The 16,466-nt window shown below is 42.4% G+C and overlaps 1 protein-coding gene across 5 annotated transcripts in view; it reads right to left on the bottom strand.

Annotated features, from left to right (window-relative positions):
- Positions 1 to 16,039, bottom strand: part of MCCC1 (methylcrotonyl-CoA carboxylase subunit 1) — a 61,695-nt gene extending 45,656 nt beyond the window's left edge. Inside the window, exons 1-4 of one of the 5 annotated variants that reach the window (XR_012000439.1) lie at positions 15,480 to 15,703; positions 11,484 to 11,530; positions 9,498 to 9,634; positions 5,828 to 5,923 (exon numbers count right to left, since the gene is read on the bottom strand). Coding sequence is in view for 4 of the 5 variants with exons in the window: in XM_026007232.2 (XP_025863017.2) it covers positions 5,828 to 5,923; positions 9,498 to 9,634; positions 11,484 to 11,530; positions 15,480 to 15,568 (369 nt within the window). In the remaining variant the exon portion in view is untranslated. Of the gene's footprint in view, positions 1 to 5,827; positions 5,924 to 9,497; positions 9,635 to 11,483; positions 11,531 to 15,474 lie in introns of all 5 variants that reach the window. The other 4 variants (XM_072752594.1, XM_026007232.2, XM_026007233.2 and 1 more) reach the window with 4 other exon arrangements.
- Positions 16,040 to 16,466: the final 427 nt, after the last annotated feature.

Raw genomic sequence — 16,466 nt, 5'->3', positions numbered from 1 at the left:
AGTTGCATGATCTGTTGACTGAGCCAACCAGCACCTCTCAACTAGTTTTAACTATGTACTAGTCCTTGGGGTATTTTAGGACCAGCTTGTCAATATTTACCAAAAAAACAAAAAACAAAACAAAACAAAAAAAAACAAGCCTATTGGGATTTTGATCAAGATTGCCTTAAATCTACAGATCTATTTGGAAAGAATTGCCACCTTAAAACTATTGATCTTCCAATGATATATCTATCCATTTATTTAGAACTTTAATTCCTCTCAGCAATGTGTTATAGCTTTCATGCATAGATCTTAAACCAATTGGCTTACATTAGTGCTAAGTTTTTGATTTTTACTGATGTTATTGTGAATATAACTGTCTCCTTAATTTCACTTTCAAAGTGTTGCTACTCTCCCTTCTTTTGAACAGATACTTAATTCAACAAAACTCTGATGAACCAGATAAATCCTCTCCCTTCATAACTAAAAAGAAAAGCATCTATCTCCTTGAAAAAAAAAAGTCCAATCACACATGAGGGAATGACCTCAAGAAGTTTTATCTAATTTATCTTAGGAGAACAATTTAATATAACCACAGCCCAGTATTCTTGAGCATGTGAATATATTGAAGAGGAAAAATGAATAATACTACTGTTACCAGGGGGCTAATTTCTCTAGCTATCAGGCATATATTCAGCCATCAATTCACTCTGGTCACAGGATTGCAAGCCTGTTTAGATCATTCATTCCAGGGGATCCCTGGGTGGCGCAGCGGTTTAGCGCCTGCCCGGGATCGAATCCCACGTCGGGCTCCCGGTGCATGGAGCCTGCTTCTCCCCCTGCCTATGTCTCTGCCTCTCTCTCTCTCTCTCTCTCTCTCACTGTGTGCCTATCATAAATAAATAAAATAAAATTTAAAAAAAATTTAAAAATTAAATTAAATTAAATTTTAAAAAAATCATTCATTCCATAGTACTAATGTGCCTTTAACAGTAAAGATAGAAACTGTTATCTCCTACCCTTCAATCTCTGACATAAAAGTAATTTATGCTTTTAGTTTATAACCTTTCTGTTGCATTTTTCAAGTATATGTACAGATCCAAAGTTGTTGTTAGCTCTGCCTTCAAGCAAAAATGAGAGGTGTCCTTTCCTTGGTGAAGAGAACTAGTCATACTCTTTAAATTCTTATTATCAAGAGTTTCCGACCCACATCCCTGATACTTGGACATATGAATTTCCTTTTGGTCTACTACATAGATTATCAGCATTTAAATAACTTGCAATATTCATTAAAGTTATCAGTGATTTTGAAATGCTTGTAATAAAGCTACTCATTTTTGGTGGCACATGAAAACAAAACAAAACAAAACAAAACAAAACTGGAGCACTCACAAAACATTAATGCCCAGGAACTAATCCCGTACACTGAAGGGATAAAAGTCTTTTTTAAACCTTTCACTGAAGAGTAATACACATACAGAAAAATACATGTCAGAAGTATATAGCTTTTATAAATAGTTTTCACTAACTGAATACACCTGTGTAACTAGCACCCAGCTCAAGAAACAAAATATCACTCATATTCTACAAGACCCCTATCTGTTCTCTTCCAGTAACTATAGGGCCCTCCCCTGAGGCACTATGGCAACAGTTTCTGGAAAAGGCTCCTCAAGTAGTTTTAATCATCAGCACTCACTACTTCATCTTTCCCAGGCAGAGAAGGTCTGAGACAAATGACAACCAAGAGAACTAGAGAATCATTACCTTTTCTAGATTCTCTTGAGATAGCCATGTCAGCAGGCACTGCTGCCTCCACTAGAAATTTAGCTCACGTGCAAATTTTACTCTAGCATCAATAAAAATGCCTATGTCAAAATGGCTACTTAACAATTCTACATTCTGGGCAACCTTCTTTCAAAATCCCTATACAAATGTTATTCAAAGTCCTATTATCAGAATGATCAGTAAGTTTCTTCTTCAAAGTTAAAGCAAGGTTTACTCTCCTAATAGACAAGTATCCTTTTATTAGAGTCTCATAAATCGCAGCTCAGCAAATTTCCTTTTTTGGGCAGGATTTCAGGAAGAACTGAAGTAGGTTCCTTCAGCCTAAATTTTCTGACTTAATTCCAATCCCTATACCCAATAAATAGTTCCATACTACTAATTTTTCTGTTATTCTTTGTTTTAATTACTACCTATGCTGTTTACAAGTCACCTCAAATCTTGAATATTCAGGCAAAGAGTGTGAAAATTATTTATTCTTTCTTCATTGTTTGTTAGTATAGCATTCAACATAATATCAGTCCAAATAGACACAGAGTTAATAAATTCCTCAGAATTAACATATCATTCACTTGCTATAGGGTTGTTATTTAAACTGAAAAATAGCCTCAGCAAACCATCATTAAAAAGGGAGAAGGGGGATCCCTGGGTGGCGCAGCGGTTTAGTGCCTGCCTTTGGCCCAGGGCGTGATCCTGGAGACCCGGGATCGAATCCCACATTGGGCTCCCAGTGCATGGAGCCTGCTTCTCCCTCTGCCTATGTCTCTGCCTCTCTCTCTCTCTGTGTGTGACTATCATAAATAAATAAAAATTTTAAAAAAATAAAAATAAATAAAAAATAAAAAGGGAGAAGGTTTTAGGGATGCCTGGGGTGGCAGTCAGTTAAATGTCAGACTCTTGGTTTTGGCTCACGTCACGAGGTAGAGCCATGGTAGGACTCACACTCAGTGTGGAGTCTGCTTAAGATTCTCTCTTCTCCCTCTCCCTCTGCCTCTCTCTGCCCTCTGCCCCTGCTCCCCCAATCTCTCTCTCTCAAAAAAAAGAAAAAAAGAAAAGAAAGAAAAGAAAAGAAAAGAAAAGAAAAGAAAAGAAAAGAAAAGAAAAGAAAGATTTTCACTTCTAAGGAAATAACTGATTAGAGAAAAAAACAATGATAAGGAAGCTGGCTGGCTTATGAGAAACTATTTTTAATTGAAATTTTTGATTAAATAGTACTTTCCCTTTTACCAAAATGCAAAGCAACAAAGTTCCACTGCTCAGCCTGGTCTAACATAGGGCTGGAAGTCAGGAGACTCTTGTTTAATCCTCTCCTTGAATGATAGGTTTTTCTTTCAAGGTAATGGAGGGTCTTAATAAAAATGCAAATTATGCATAAAAATGTAAATTACAGTGGTTTGGGGTGAGGCATTTCTACTGAGCTCCCAAACAATGCTACAGATGATGCTCTGATTCACAAGACTAGATGATTTGGAGTATCATGTAACCTTCTGTGCATTAGATTTTACATCAGTAAAATGATGATAATAATACTATGTCATGATGCTCAAACACATGATAAAGGCCTACAAAGCTCAAAATGATGCTGCCTCTACCTCTCTCTTCATCATCTCCTTCCACACCATCTTCCAAACCCAACTTTCCATACCGTGCTTTGTGAGGAGGCTATGCTGGCTTCCTGCTGGGTTCTGCCTGCAGAGATCATAGCAGGGAAACTGGAAGCAGGAGCAGCTTTCCTCTTCTTCTAGCCTGGGCAGCAGCAGTTCATTCGTCAGCTTCTTTATGATCCCCTGAACCAGCCTCACTCCATCCCCCACAGCCAGGGAGGCTGCCCCACAGAGAACCAGCACCAGCTGCAGAAGGTCCTTCCTCTAACCTCTTCCCCAGCCCAAGGGGTAATTGTCAATCTCTCTCATTTTTATCACTGGGTAACTTCAATATACTTTTTTTTTCTTCAGCCCCCTAACACTGTTGGAACTAATTCCTCAACTGAATTCCCTCCATTGAAATAGCGGGGGGGGGGGGGGGGGGGCGGGCACCTGGGAATCTCAGTTAAGTGTCCAACTCTTTGTTTCAGTTCAGGTCATGTTCTCAGGGTCATGAGATGAGATCAAGCCTGGCATCAGGCTCCATGCTTAGCAGAGTCTGCGTGAGAATCTTTTCCTCTCCCTCTGCCTTTCCCTAGCCCCAGCCTCCTCCCCCCTTTCCCCCTCCCCATGGGGCTCACTCATTCTCTCCCCTAAAAACAACAAAAAAAGAATTACATAATAGAATTTCAGTGTTCCCAACTGAATCCTGAATGACAGCCCCTCACTGCCTTCACTGCATCCACACTGAATACTACTGCCCCTTGAACACCAAGCTTATTTTCATCTCAGAGTCCTGGCAACTGCATTTGCCTGAATCTCGCTCTTCAAATTCTTCAGATGGCAGGCTCCTCATTAGTCAAGGTCTCTGTTCAGCCATCACCGCCTCTACTGACCACCCTATTTTAAATAATCTCGTAACCGATCTTTATCCCCTTATCCTGCTTTACTTTTCTCCACCACTTATAATATTGTTACTATTCCTTTACCTGTTTAAGTATTTATTTACTTTACCTGTTTAAGTGTTTAAGCTACAAGAGTGTAGCTTCATAGAGTAGGAACTATGTGTCTTATTCATTGCTGCACCCAAGCTTAGAAGCTGACATAAAGTGGAACACCAAGGAATTCTGAGAATAAACCCATGAAGGATAAGAGAAGGGGGGAACAGAATACTTCAGGCAGGTGAATAATACATGTGAATGCTTAGGATACACATAAGCATGTGTATAAAGGAGACTGAGAGAAGTTCATGGTAGCTATAATAAAAGAACTGGTGATGAGAAAAAAGTTTTGACAAATATTGGAAACTCTTAAATGCTAGGCTAACGAGTTTGAACTCTATTCTGTAAAACCACTGAAGATTTACTCACCAGGGGATAGGATGCTCTTTTTTAAAAATTTATTAAAAAAAAAAAAGAGCAGGGAATAATAATGAAACTAGTGTTTAAGAAACACCTGTCTAAAAGTCTGGAAAACTAACTGAATCCTGAATGACAGCCCCTCACTGCCTTCACTGCATCCACACTGAGTATTACTGTCCCTTGAATACCAAGCTTGTTTTCATCTCAGAGTCCTGGCAACTGCATTTGCCTGAATCTCGCTCTTCAAATTCTTCAAATGGGTAATGGACTTAGAAAGAGGAAAACTGGCTGAGAATCAGAAATCTAGATGAGAAATCCTAAGGACTGGTTGTGTGATTAAAAAAAAGAACTACTTCTGGAGACATTTCAAAAGAAGACTCCACAGAAGTTGGTTCCTATTTTATTTTGATGTAATAACACTGGAGTTTTGAGCCTGGGATACTAGGAAATTCGGGAGTGGGGCCTAGAATGGGATGGGGGAAATCAGGAGGGAAACAGATTGAGGGAAACAGATTTCTTTCTTGATGATATTTTTTTCTTGAAAAGTATAGCAACATCTATTTCCCACAAAGGATCTGATGTTCCTAAGCTCTTGTTTTTTTTTTGTTTTTTTTTTTTTAAGCTCTTGTTTTGATGATAGAAGGACTGAATTCCCTCTTAATTTTAATTTATAATTTAAACCCTTCCTCTACCTGTTTTCCAAAAGATCTAAAGTACACAGAACTCAGTGAAACAGTGCAATGATTGAGGAATAAGGGACATATCTAGGATACAACATCCCAATAATCAAATATTAACATCTTGGGAATGACTACAAATGGAGAATGAATTCTAAAAATGGTAAGCGGGCAGCCCAGGTGGCTCAGCGGTTTAGTGCCGCCTTCAGCCCAGGGCCTGATCCTGGAGACCCAGGATCGAGTCCCATGTCGGGCTCCCTGCATGGAGTCTGCTTCTCCCTCTGCCTGTGTCTCTGCCTCTCTTTCTCTCTGTGTCTCTGATGAATAAATAAGTAAAATCTTAAAAAAAAATAAAAATAAAAAATAAAAATGGTACGCTATTTTGTGTAAGTTGTATAAAACTTACTTGTTTTGCATCATAAATCTCTTCACGAGTTCTTACCTGGGCAGCGGAGATCTTGGCCACTTGAATGATTTTCTCCATTGAAAGGTAGCTCTGCTGCGAGGGAGCTGGGCCAATGGAATATGCCTCATCTGCCTGTTTAAGGAATATTACATGCTTAAAAGATCTTATAACTAGCACACACTAATATACAACAGAACTGCTTCTGGATCATTTGATTATTATAAATAAAAAGACTGGCTCCCCAAGAACAACGCAAGAATTAAGAAATAGAAGGACCAACTCATGTCTGTTATAAAAATAAGCCAGTTTGGAGTCTTTTGACTGAAGAGGATGTCCAAACTTGATCTTTATGTATAAACCAAACACTTGAGTGAAATAAAATGTCTTTAGGATAGAAAGTAACAGGCATTAATCACAGTATCATCATTAGTAACAATTATAAATGTATCTAATGCCAAAAGTATACAATTTGACAAGAGATAGAACATAAGACAGTTGTATACAGCAAGAAATAAAATTATGAAGCTTACTGAAATTTATATAATTATTCAGGTGTGATTATAAAGCTCTTTCTATACATCTGTGAACTATTTTATATCCTCCTTTAAAACTTTCACATAATCACAGCAGCCCTTGAAGCAGACCAGATAGAAAACATCACTCACATATTCAGAGACTTACTGAATGCCTACTATGTGCCACACTTGAGGTGGGCACTGCCTGTACAACAGGACATGAATGTCACTGTCTGGAGGGAGAGAGACATCAAACATACATTCACACACTTGATGACAACTGTGATAAAGGCCGTGAAGGAAAAAACTAGGACACAACGTAAGTGAGGACAAAGACAGCAGGCCTGAGGGTGCTCAGGGAAAAGCAGGGAGGGAAGATCAGGGGCTCTTCCAGCATGACCAGGACTTGGTCAGGCAAATGGGTGGAGGATTTAAGAGCTGGGAACAGGAATGGAGATGAGAACAAGCCTTCCACACAAAGAAAGCAACATAGATGAAGGTCCTGAGCTGAAAGAAACCTGCCCTGTCTGAAGGACTGAGAGAGGCTTGTGTGGCTGGAGCCCAGTGAGCAAGCGGTCAGGGTCCAGAGATGTGGTTAGACAGACCAGGGAGCACACGTTTCACACAGCCTCATGGGAGATTACAGCTTTGGCTTTTTTCCCAAGGGAATACATAATGAGGTTTTCTAGGTAGTGTTTCTTTTTTTTTTAAGATTTTATTTATTTATTCATGAGAGACACAGAAAGAGGCAGAGACATAGGCAGAGGGAGAAGCAGGCTCCTTGTGAGGAACCTGATGCAAGACTTGATCCCAGGACCCCCAGGATCACGACCTTAGCCAAAGGCAGACGTTCAACCACTGAACCATCCAGGTGCCCCAAGTGGTGTTTCTTGTTTTTAAACTTTTAATTCCACAACACATAAATCCATTCTTAGTCTAAAGAATGTGAACAATGATACAAAGACAAAGGAGCCTTTGGGCAATGCCCTTCTCCCTCACTCCAAATCTCTTCCAAATAGAGCTACTATGATCCATTTGGGACATATTTTTCCATATCCATATTCTTATTTATTTGTATATATTTACATAAACACATACAATTGTAGTTTTTGTTTTTATACGAACAGGATCAAACATCTATAATCGCTTTTCTCATAACCAGTATATCTTGGGAGCTCTTTCCTTGCTAGTACACATGTCTATCTCATTTTTATAACTGCATAATGTTCCACAGATGGAGGTCCCACAGTTCATTTAATTATGTACCTCTGAACATTTAGGTCATAATGGCAAAAAACTGGATGCTGGTAGCAGTTTTGTACACACTTTATTGGCCCAAACATAGGAGTTATGTCTCTGGACAGAGATTTAGAGGAGCATGTGCTGGTCTGGGTGAAGGATATAACATTTTAATAGCTCCTGGTTAATCATTTCTTGAAATGGTTATCACCAACATACATTTCCATCAACATACAAATTTTTTTCATTCATTCATTCATTCATTCATTCATTCATTCATAAGACACACAGAGAAAGAGAGAGAGGCAGAGACACAGGCAGAGGGGGAAGCAGGCTCCATGCAGGAAGCCTGATGTGGGACTCGATCCTGGGTCTCCAGGATCACACCCTGGGCCGAAGGTGGCACTAAACTGCTGAGCCACGGGCTGCCCAACATACAAATTTTTAACCCCATTATAACCCCCACTGAATACTATCCATCTTTTAAATTCTTGCTAATCCATTAGATGATTTAAAAAGGTTTAGGCATTTAAAGCAGAGGAGCACCATGAAAAAATCTGATTTTCCGCTATTGGCCTGGCTGAAATGTAGACCATACCATGGGAGTGGTCAAAAAGCAAGTAGGGAGACCACTTAGGAGGCTGTGGCACCACCTGGCAAAGGTGATGGTGGTCCTGACTCAAGGTACCAGTGGTAGAGGGCAGAAAGAAGTGGAAAGAAGTGTCTGGGAAACAGAATAAACAGCACCAGGTGACTGCCTAGATGGGGAAGGGGAAGGATGTTGAGTGCTGGGAAGAAAGAAGATGTTCAAAGACTCCCAGATCTCTGGCATTATGGTTTTTATGTCAATGGTGTTGCCATCTGCTGGGTTAGGGAAGTCGGCAGGAAAAGCAGATTCACTACAGATCAAAGTCATGAGTTCAATTTCAGGCATATTAGTTTGGCACCTTGACACATCCACGTGGAGATGCTGAGTAGGCAGTTGGATTACTGGTATCACATTCAAAAGAAAGTCTGGGCTCGAAATAGAAATTTGGAAGTATCTAGCAAAGCCATAGGAACAGATGAAATGATCTAAAGTGAGAGCATACAGTGAAAAAAGAAAAAGATGGAAGATGCTTAAAAAGGTAAGAGGACTCCAGAGGGCAGGAGGACAACTAGCCTTGGACAGGACAAGGACAGACAGACATGGCAAAGATTCTATGGCAGGAAGTGCAGTTCTTCTTCCTCTGTGAATCAAGATCATCAGTTGAGAATAGGTGGGTAGAGGGAAAGTCAGAGGCTGCGATGGAGCAAAGCAGGTTTGAGTTGGTCACTATACAGAATGAGAAAGAAAAGTGGCCAGAGAGCCCATGGGCCTGCCACGCAGTGCTGAAGGCCTAGCTGAGGCTGGCTACGATAAATTTCTGTCACTACTCAGAGTCTTGCTGCAGGCATAAAAAAGACCAAGAGCTGAATTCATCCATGGTTCTGGCTGGTGATTAATAAATAGCTAGTAACAAGTGGTAACACTCAGGGGAATGGGATTCTTTTAGTTATAATTTGATAGTTAAGCCAGGGCTCAGAAACATTAAGTGGCTCATCAAAGATCCCTTGGCCAGTAAGTGATAGTTGCTAAGACTAGAACCTGGATCCTTCTTTACATCAGGGATCTGGATATGTGGAACTTAAAGTATGATCTGTGGCCACATACTGTGAACTGTTTTAACCAACCCTTGAGGAGACAGGACTTTGTCCATAGTCAACTACATGACTAAACACACTGTTTAGTTCAATTGGTGTTGTATTTAGAAAACGTTCCCTACAGGGATTATCAGTGAGCAGTTTGAACTTGCCCACTTATGTCCTGTTAACACTAGCAAACATAAACTGCCAATATAAAGAAGTGAAATACCAACACAAAAAAAATCCAATCACTTACAAAATTTGACTTTCAGTTTTTAACAACATACCATCTCTACATGCATGGAATTCCTGTCGGCCTCACTATACACAGCTGCGGATCGTATACCCATTTTTTTGGCTGTTCGGATTACCCTGCAGGCAATTTCTCCTCTGTTTGCAATGAGGAGCTTGGTAATGTTTCGTCCTGTTTAAAACACCATGAAAATCATATACAAATGTTACTGGAAAGCAAAGAACAAGAAAGCGAAATAAATATTCCATGCTATTAACCAGCCGATAAACATTTGTTTTGGTAAAATCAGTATAGCAGAGCCTCAAATAACCACTTTAACTAATATTACTGCATTTTTTCCCTCTTCACTGAAATTCAAGATGCCCTTACTAACATCAACTCCTAAATTACTAAGCTTTTTCAACTTTAAAATGAAAAGATGCTTCAATATGCCAAAGGTCAAATTATAATAGCCAAAAATCCCTCTCATAGTTAACAGTAATTAATCTTTCCTAAACACTTTTTATGCCTCAGGACCTGTGCTAAAGACTCAATTTGGACTTATATCTTCACAATAATCCTATGAAGTAGATACTATTATTATTATATATCAATTTTAAAGATAAAGAAACTACCATTCAAAGAAATAGCACTTTCTTGAAATTATATAGTTGAAAGAAACAGCAGATCCAGGATTCGAACCCAGGTTAGCTTCACTCCAGAAGCTTAATTCCCAGTCACTCCACTCCACTGCCTCTATCCCCCTGTACACATACTCAGGGATGTGTGGTTCCCTTGCAACATCACTGAGGACCATGCCAGTTCATTGGTACCAGTGCCAGAATGACATGTTATTGTATTAATGTGTAAAATGTAACTCTATCATCATACATGAAATAAATGTTCCTTGGCAGTTTATAATAGTTATTTTTCTCAAAAAATAAGGTTATATAATAGAAAACAATGTTTTTCTATGGGGATGTATAGAGCCTGAGGTGTCACAACTCACAGGAGCTCCTGGGTTGATGTATGTATATGTGTGTTGCAGGGAGGAAACTATGTCTAATCAACCAGAAGTTACACTTATATATGTTTCGTAGGGATCCCTGGGTGGCGCAGCGGTTTGGCGCCTGCCTTTGGCCCAGGGCGCGATCCTGGAGACCCGGGATCGAATCCCACATCGGGCTCCCAGTGCATGGAGCCTGCTTCTCCCTCTGCCTATGTCTCTGCCTCTCTCTCTCTCTCTGTGACTATCATAAATAAATAAATTAATTAAAAAAATATATATATATGTTTTGTAGTTGATAACTCCATGTAAAATTTTTTAAAAGATTTTATTATTTATTTATTTGACAGAAAGAGAGAGAGAGTACAAGCAGGGGGAGCAGCAGGTAGCAGGGAGAGGGAGAAGAAGACTCCCCACTGAGCAGAGACATGGTGCTTAATCCCAGGACCCCAAGATCATGACCTGAGGTGAAGGCAGATGCTTAACTGGCTGAACCACCCAGGCACCCCTCCATGTAAAATTTTATTTGAAAAAACATTCAGGGGAGCCTGGGTGGCTCAGCTGGTTAAGCATCTGCCTTCAACTCAGGTCATGATCCCAGGGTCCTGGGATGGAGCCCCAAGTCGAGCTCTCCACTCAGTGGGGAGCCTGCTTCTCCCTCTGCCCCTTACCCTACTCATGCTTGCTCTCTCTTTCAAATAAAGTAAAATCTTAAAAAAACAACATTCTGCTACTTAACAGAACTATTTTAAAGCACTGATTTAGACCATCATAGTTATGCCTTTCCAGTTCACTACAGTAAAGATGATCAAAGAGGCAGAAATAACAAATGTAAATGTTCTCAATTATTTCTGTATACGTTTTAGACTCAACAAGAGAGATCTGACATAAAAAGAAACCATGATTCAATCTTATTAAGAAAATGATCATGAAAATCCCAAACTTCAAAAGTATATAAGAACTAATTCTATGTACACAAATTAAGGAATTAAACACTTCACAATCTGAAGCAAAGCCAGAGAGCAGAGACTGTACCTGTGGTTGTTGCATACTTCACGCTTCTCTGCTTCCAAGTCCATCTCCTATCAAACGAAACCGAACGGAATTATAATTAAATAGGATACACAAGATTAGTTGTTGTTTCAAAAGAATCAAAAAATTTTGAAACTTGAAACCAAGTCCAGATATGACTTTTGTTAAGCCTAAAGACTACAAAGTGACTTAATGAGACTTTCTTTGTGGCAAGAAAATTACTCTAGAAACCGGAAGTTACAGGTCTAGCTGTTGTCCTTGGCACTGGTGTCCTTGAATGGATCACCTCACCTGCTTGCTCCAGAGGCTGGCATGTGGTCAGAGAGTCACTAACAGTGAGAAAGTCAAGGTACTTCAAGATCATCCAGTTCAGCTTTTTCACACTTTTTTTTTTAAGATTTTATTTATTTATTCATGACAGACGGAGAGAGAGAGGCAGAGACACAGGCAGAGGGAGAAGCAGGCTCCATGCAGGGAGCCTGACGCGGGACTCCACGATCACACCCTGGGCCAAAGGCGGTGCCAAACCACTGGGCCACCCGGGCTGCCCTTTTTCACGCTCTTTTGACTAGCACCCAAGGTAAAAACTCTGTTTGACTTCACAAGCTGGTACACACACAAAACAGAGGTTTCATGACAGAAGATTCTCCCTGCATTTTGATACTTTCAGTTCTATTATAGTTTATTAAGTAAAATATGCCAAACTACAGTTTGAAAAAATGCTAATCTAATTCAACTCCTGATAAGACAGGTTTGAACAATTCAGCTGGGAGAAATAAAGAGAAGGAGCTGGTCCGGGGCAGCAGACAGAAGCTAGCTATGGGGCCCAGAGAGCCCTCACCTAACCCACCAGCTGCTGGTGACCCCAGGTAGGTCTCTTTATATCAGGGTGGCCCCCTAGTGCAAAACCATGAATAGTAAGATTCCGTAGGAGGGGTTGAGCTTTGGAGGGTACGGTAACTGTGGTAACATCTAAGATTACCCCCCCACCCCCACCCCCCCTCATAATACCCAATTTTCACTTTACAACTCAGACTTCAGTGTCCTCACAGAAGACAGGAAACTCCAACAGGTGCTCCTGAAGAGACTTCTCCGTTTTCAAGGTATACAGGTTAAGCTGAGGCCTCGTATTAATGAGAAATGGAGAACCAGGGAGGCTAAATGACTTGTTTGAGGTGTCTTAACTAGGTAGAAGTTCATTAAGGCCTAAAACAATTTTTAAGTTCCATGATACCTATGGATACAGCAAGTCACAAAACTGTAACCAAGAGCTGACAAAAGCAGGCCACACTCACTTTGGGAACAAAAAAGCATAATGCCCATCAGGTGTCAGCTAAAAAGAATACACTGGGGAAAACAACAAACGGCAGAAGGAATTCTACCTTTGTCTTTTCCAACCATAACTGGAAGATTTGGCAAAAGTATGGTTGTAAAGAACTTACCATTTCAGATCATTTACAAAGCAGGTGATAAAACGCATAATGTACATGAGATACTAGGCAACTGATAAGCGCGTGTAGCACGTCCATGCTGTGTATATGATTAAGTACCCGCCCAGGACTAGCCCTTCCCTGGGGCAGAGGTGCCCGAGGCGGGATTACTACCGGGTGCCCCGCAGTCCTTGGCTCCCATGCACACTCAGTCAGATAACTGATGCCCATGAAGGGTCTGTGGGAAGACTCACAGCTTGGGCATTTGGGTTCCACGCAACAGCTTCCTCGGGAGGCTACTGCTTTCCCACATCTTTCCAATTCAACCGACCCCACTCTCTTGATTTTTAAGGACAAATATCATTTTTCCTTATCTTTAAAAGGTATCTTCTAGTTCATAGCATCTTCTCATCATGTTCTTCAGATAGGGTTTGTTTTTCAAATTAGATTCAAGGCCTGTCCTGCACAGATGTATCTAAAAAATGGCTGCTTCTTGGTAAACCCAGCTTAAGACTCTGATTAAGTTTCAAGGCCAATGTTGAACTAAAGTTTTCTTTTGCCATTTTAGTTCAGACAGACAGTCACATACACACACGCCATTTAAGATAATCCTCTATCCCAACGATTTTTTTTTTTTTAAGATTTACTTATTTGGGGATCCCTGGGTGGCGCAGCGGTTTGGCGCCTGCCTTTGGCCCAGGGCGCGATCCTGGAGACCCGGGATCGAATCCCACATCGGGCTCCCGGTGCATGGAGCCTGCTTCTCCCTCTGCCTGTGTCTCTGCCTCTCTCTCTCTCTCTGTGACTATCATAAATAAATAAAAAAAATTAAAAAAAAAATTTTTTTTAAAGATTTACTTATTTGTTTATTCATGAGGTACACAGAGAGAGGCAGAGACATAGGCAGAGTGAGAAGCAGGCTCCCTGCAGAGAGCCTGATAAGGGACTGAGCCAAAGGCAGATGCTCAACCATGGGGCCACCCAGATGCCCCATGATGGGTTTTGTTGTTGTTGTTGTTTGTTTTTAAATTCATGAGAGACACACACAGAGAGAGAGAGAGAGAGAGGGGCAGAGAGACAGGCAGAGGGAGAAGCAGGCTCCATGCAGGGAGCCTGATGTGGGACTCGATCCTGGGTCCCCAGGATCAGGCCCTGGGCTGAAGGCGGCGCCAAACCACTGAGCCACCCGGGCTGCCCCCCCATGATGCTTTTTGATTGGTGTATTCCATCTTTCACCATTATCTAAGCTACAACTTAAAATAATGGCTTAAAAAAAAACAAAAGAAATTCCTTCCACGAGATAATTCCACCCTGATTCAAGGTAACTTCTGTATCAGTTTATTCTCATTTGTAAAATTCCACCACCAGACTTCTTCTCTGAATTGCTAGAGAACAAGATGTGTAACCACCCTCTACAATGATAAGATTTGTAATTCCTTATGCCATTAGCCACTCTAACATTTTCCAGGATGACAGCTACTTGAGAACAGCTCTATAGGGAAGATTTGAGAGGGAGAGGGAAGAGAGAGAAAATGGGTCTGTGCAATATCCTGAAGAGCCCTAGAAACCTAAGAAAAGAAAAATGAGGACATCATCAACTGTTCTATTTAACTCCAGGGCTAGATATACAATCAAGTAACTGAAATCTAAGTATCTCTACAGTAACTTGTGGGAAATTAAAGCAAGCGCAAAACTTGACCCAAATGGGTGTCTTGCAAAGGCTGCATTTATGGATTCTTAGGCACCCTCTTTCCATGCATTAGCTTATTCAATTCACACAATTTTAGGTGCTCGTATTATCTCCTCTAGGAAGAGCATCATCACTTCCTCCTAGGTAAGTAGACTGAAGCACTGCCCTGCCCAACCTGCCCAAGGTTGCTCACACAGCTGGTGAGCAGCAAAGCTGAGCTCCCTGGCTTCTGGCTGCAGTCTGAGCGCCCTTCAGCGTGAAGCTATGTTGTCTCTGCAGAATGGAGGAGGAGGTGAGGAGGAGGATGAAAAGAGCAAAGCAAGACGGAGAAGCCTGCTACCCGGAAACCTGAGGGCGTCTCCACTGCCAAAGCTATTGTCCGTTGAAGCTGACGGCTCAAAATCTGAAACTGATCTGGACTCGGGTTACTTAGCCTGCCTCCAAGAACTTTTGAGCAAACAGCCGCTCGGCTCCCTGGAACGTAAATTTGCTTTTGTTAACCTGATGCACTCCCGCTCGGGGAACGCGGCGGGAGCACGAGGTTAACGGCAGCAGCCGTGCAAGCGTCGCTCTGGCCCCCGCAGCGAGGCGCGCGCGGGCGCCGCAGGGCCAGCCGCCCCTCCCCCAGCCTCAAAAATGGGGGAAAAAAGAAAAAAAAAAAAAAAGGCAGACAGGGCTGCAGGGTGGAGATGGGAAAGGGGGAGGAAAAGGAAGGACCGGGTGTGCAGAGGTCCCCGTCCCGGTGCCCAGACTGAAAGCAGAACACCCCGAAAGGGGCTGCGGCTTCCTTCCGTCCTCGCCCTCCACTCCCGGTCCCCGCGCCCCCCGCGCCCCCCGCGGCCCCAGACGCGGCCCCACCGCCCCTCCACCTCACCTTACCCAGGCGCCAGCAGCAGGCTCGGGACTCGCAGCCACCGGTTCCTCTCCGCCGCCACCAGCAGCACCGACGCCGCAGAGGCTGCGGCCATGGCCCTTCAGCTCGGCGGCTGTCCCACTCCTCCGTACACACGCCGCTTCCCACTCACTGCGAAACCGGCCTACGCTCCGCGAGTCTATTGGCTCCCACGGGCTACCGTCCAGGTCTGAGTCAGGCGCTCGGGAGTGTCTCCATCTGGACCAATCACAGAACAGAGCAGGGCTTCGACGGCGATGATTGGCCAGTCGGCCCTCGGGGGTGTGGTCCCGCACCTCCCACCCGGTGGGTGTGGCGCCTACGCAACGTAAGGTTGACTGGCCGGCTTCCGCGCCGCGGGGCCTGGTTGCTATTTCTGTGGGTCCCGCAGGGTTCCCTGGTGCTCGCTGCGCCTCCAGCAGAACCCGCCTCTTGACCTTTACCAACGAAGCCGTGAGAAAGTGGTGGAGGCGGAGTTCTGGGGGGAAAGTCACAGGCGGTGAGGAGCAGGACACGTCGTGGTCTGGTGTTCTCAAGACAGGGAAGAAAGAACCTGAAATAAATTACTAAAATAACATTTAAAAAGTTGAAAACGTTTAAAAAAAATTTTTTTAAAAGCCCGAGTTTTTTTTTTTTTTTTAAGTGTTTTGGTTGAGGGGTGCCTGGATGGCTCAATGGGTTAAGCTTCAGACTCTTGATTTTGGCTCAGGTCACGGTCTCGGGCTCCAGAGATGGAGCCCAGGGCGGGGCTCCTCGCTCAGCGGGAGCATCTGCTGGAGCATCTCCCTCTCCCCCTCAACCCCTCCCCTCCTTCGAGAGTGCTCTCTCTCTCTCTCTCAAAAAATAAAAATAATGAAAGATAAATAAGTTTTAGTGCACTATTGGGAAATAGAGGAAGTCAAAACTGAAATTGCAGAATATCCAGAAAATAAAAATACTGGAAACACTACATACAGATGCTTCTTTGGACATAG

Source organism: Vulpes vulpes, chromosome 3 (genome assembly GCF_048418805.1).
Source record: "Vulpes vulpes isolate BD-2025 chromosome 3, VulVul3, whole genome shotgun sequence".
Taxonomy (NCBI): Eukaryota; Metazoa; Chordata; class Mammalia; order Carnivora; family Canidae; genus Vulpes; species Vulpes vulpes.
The sequence above is the reverse complement of the archived record's forward strand: the minus strand, read 5'-3'. Positions and strand labels throughout refer to the sequence as shown.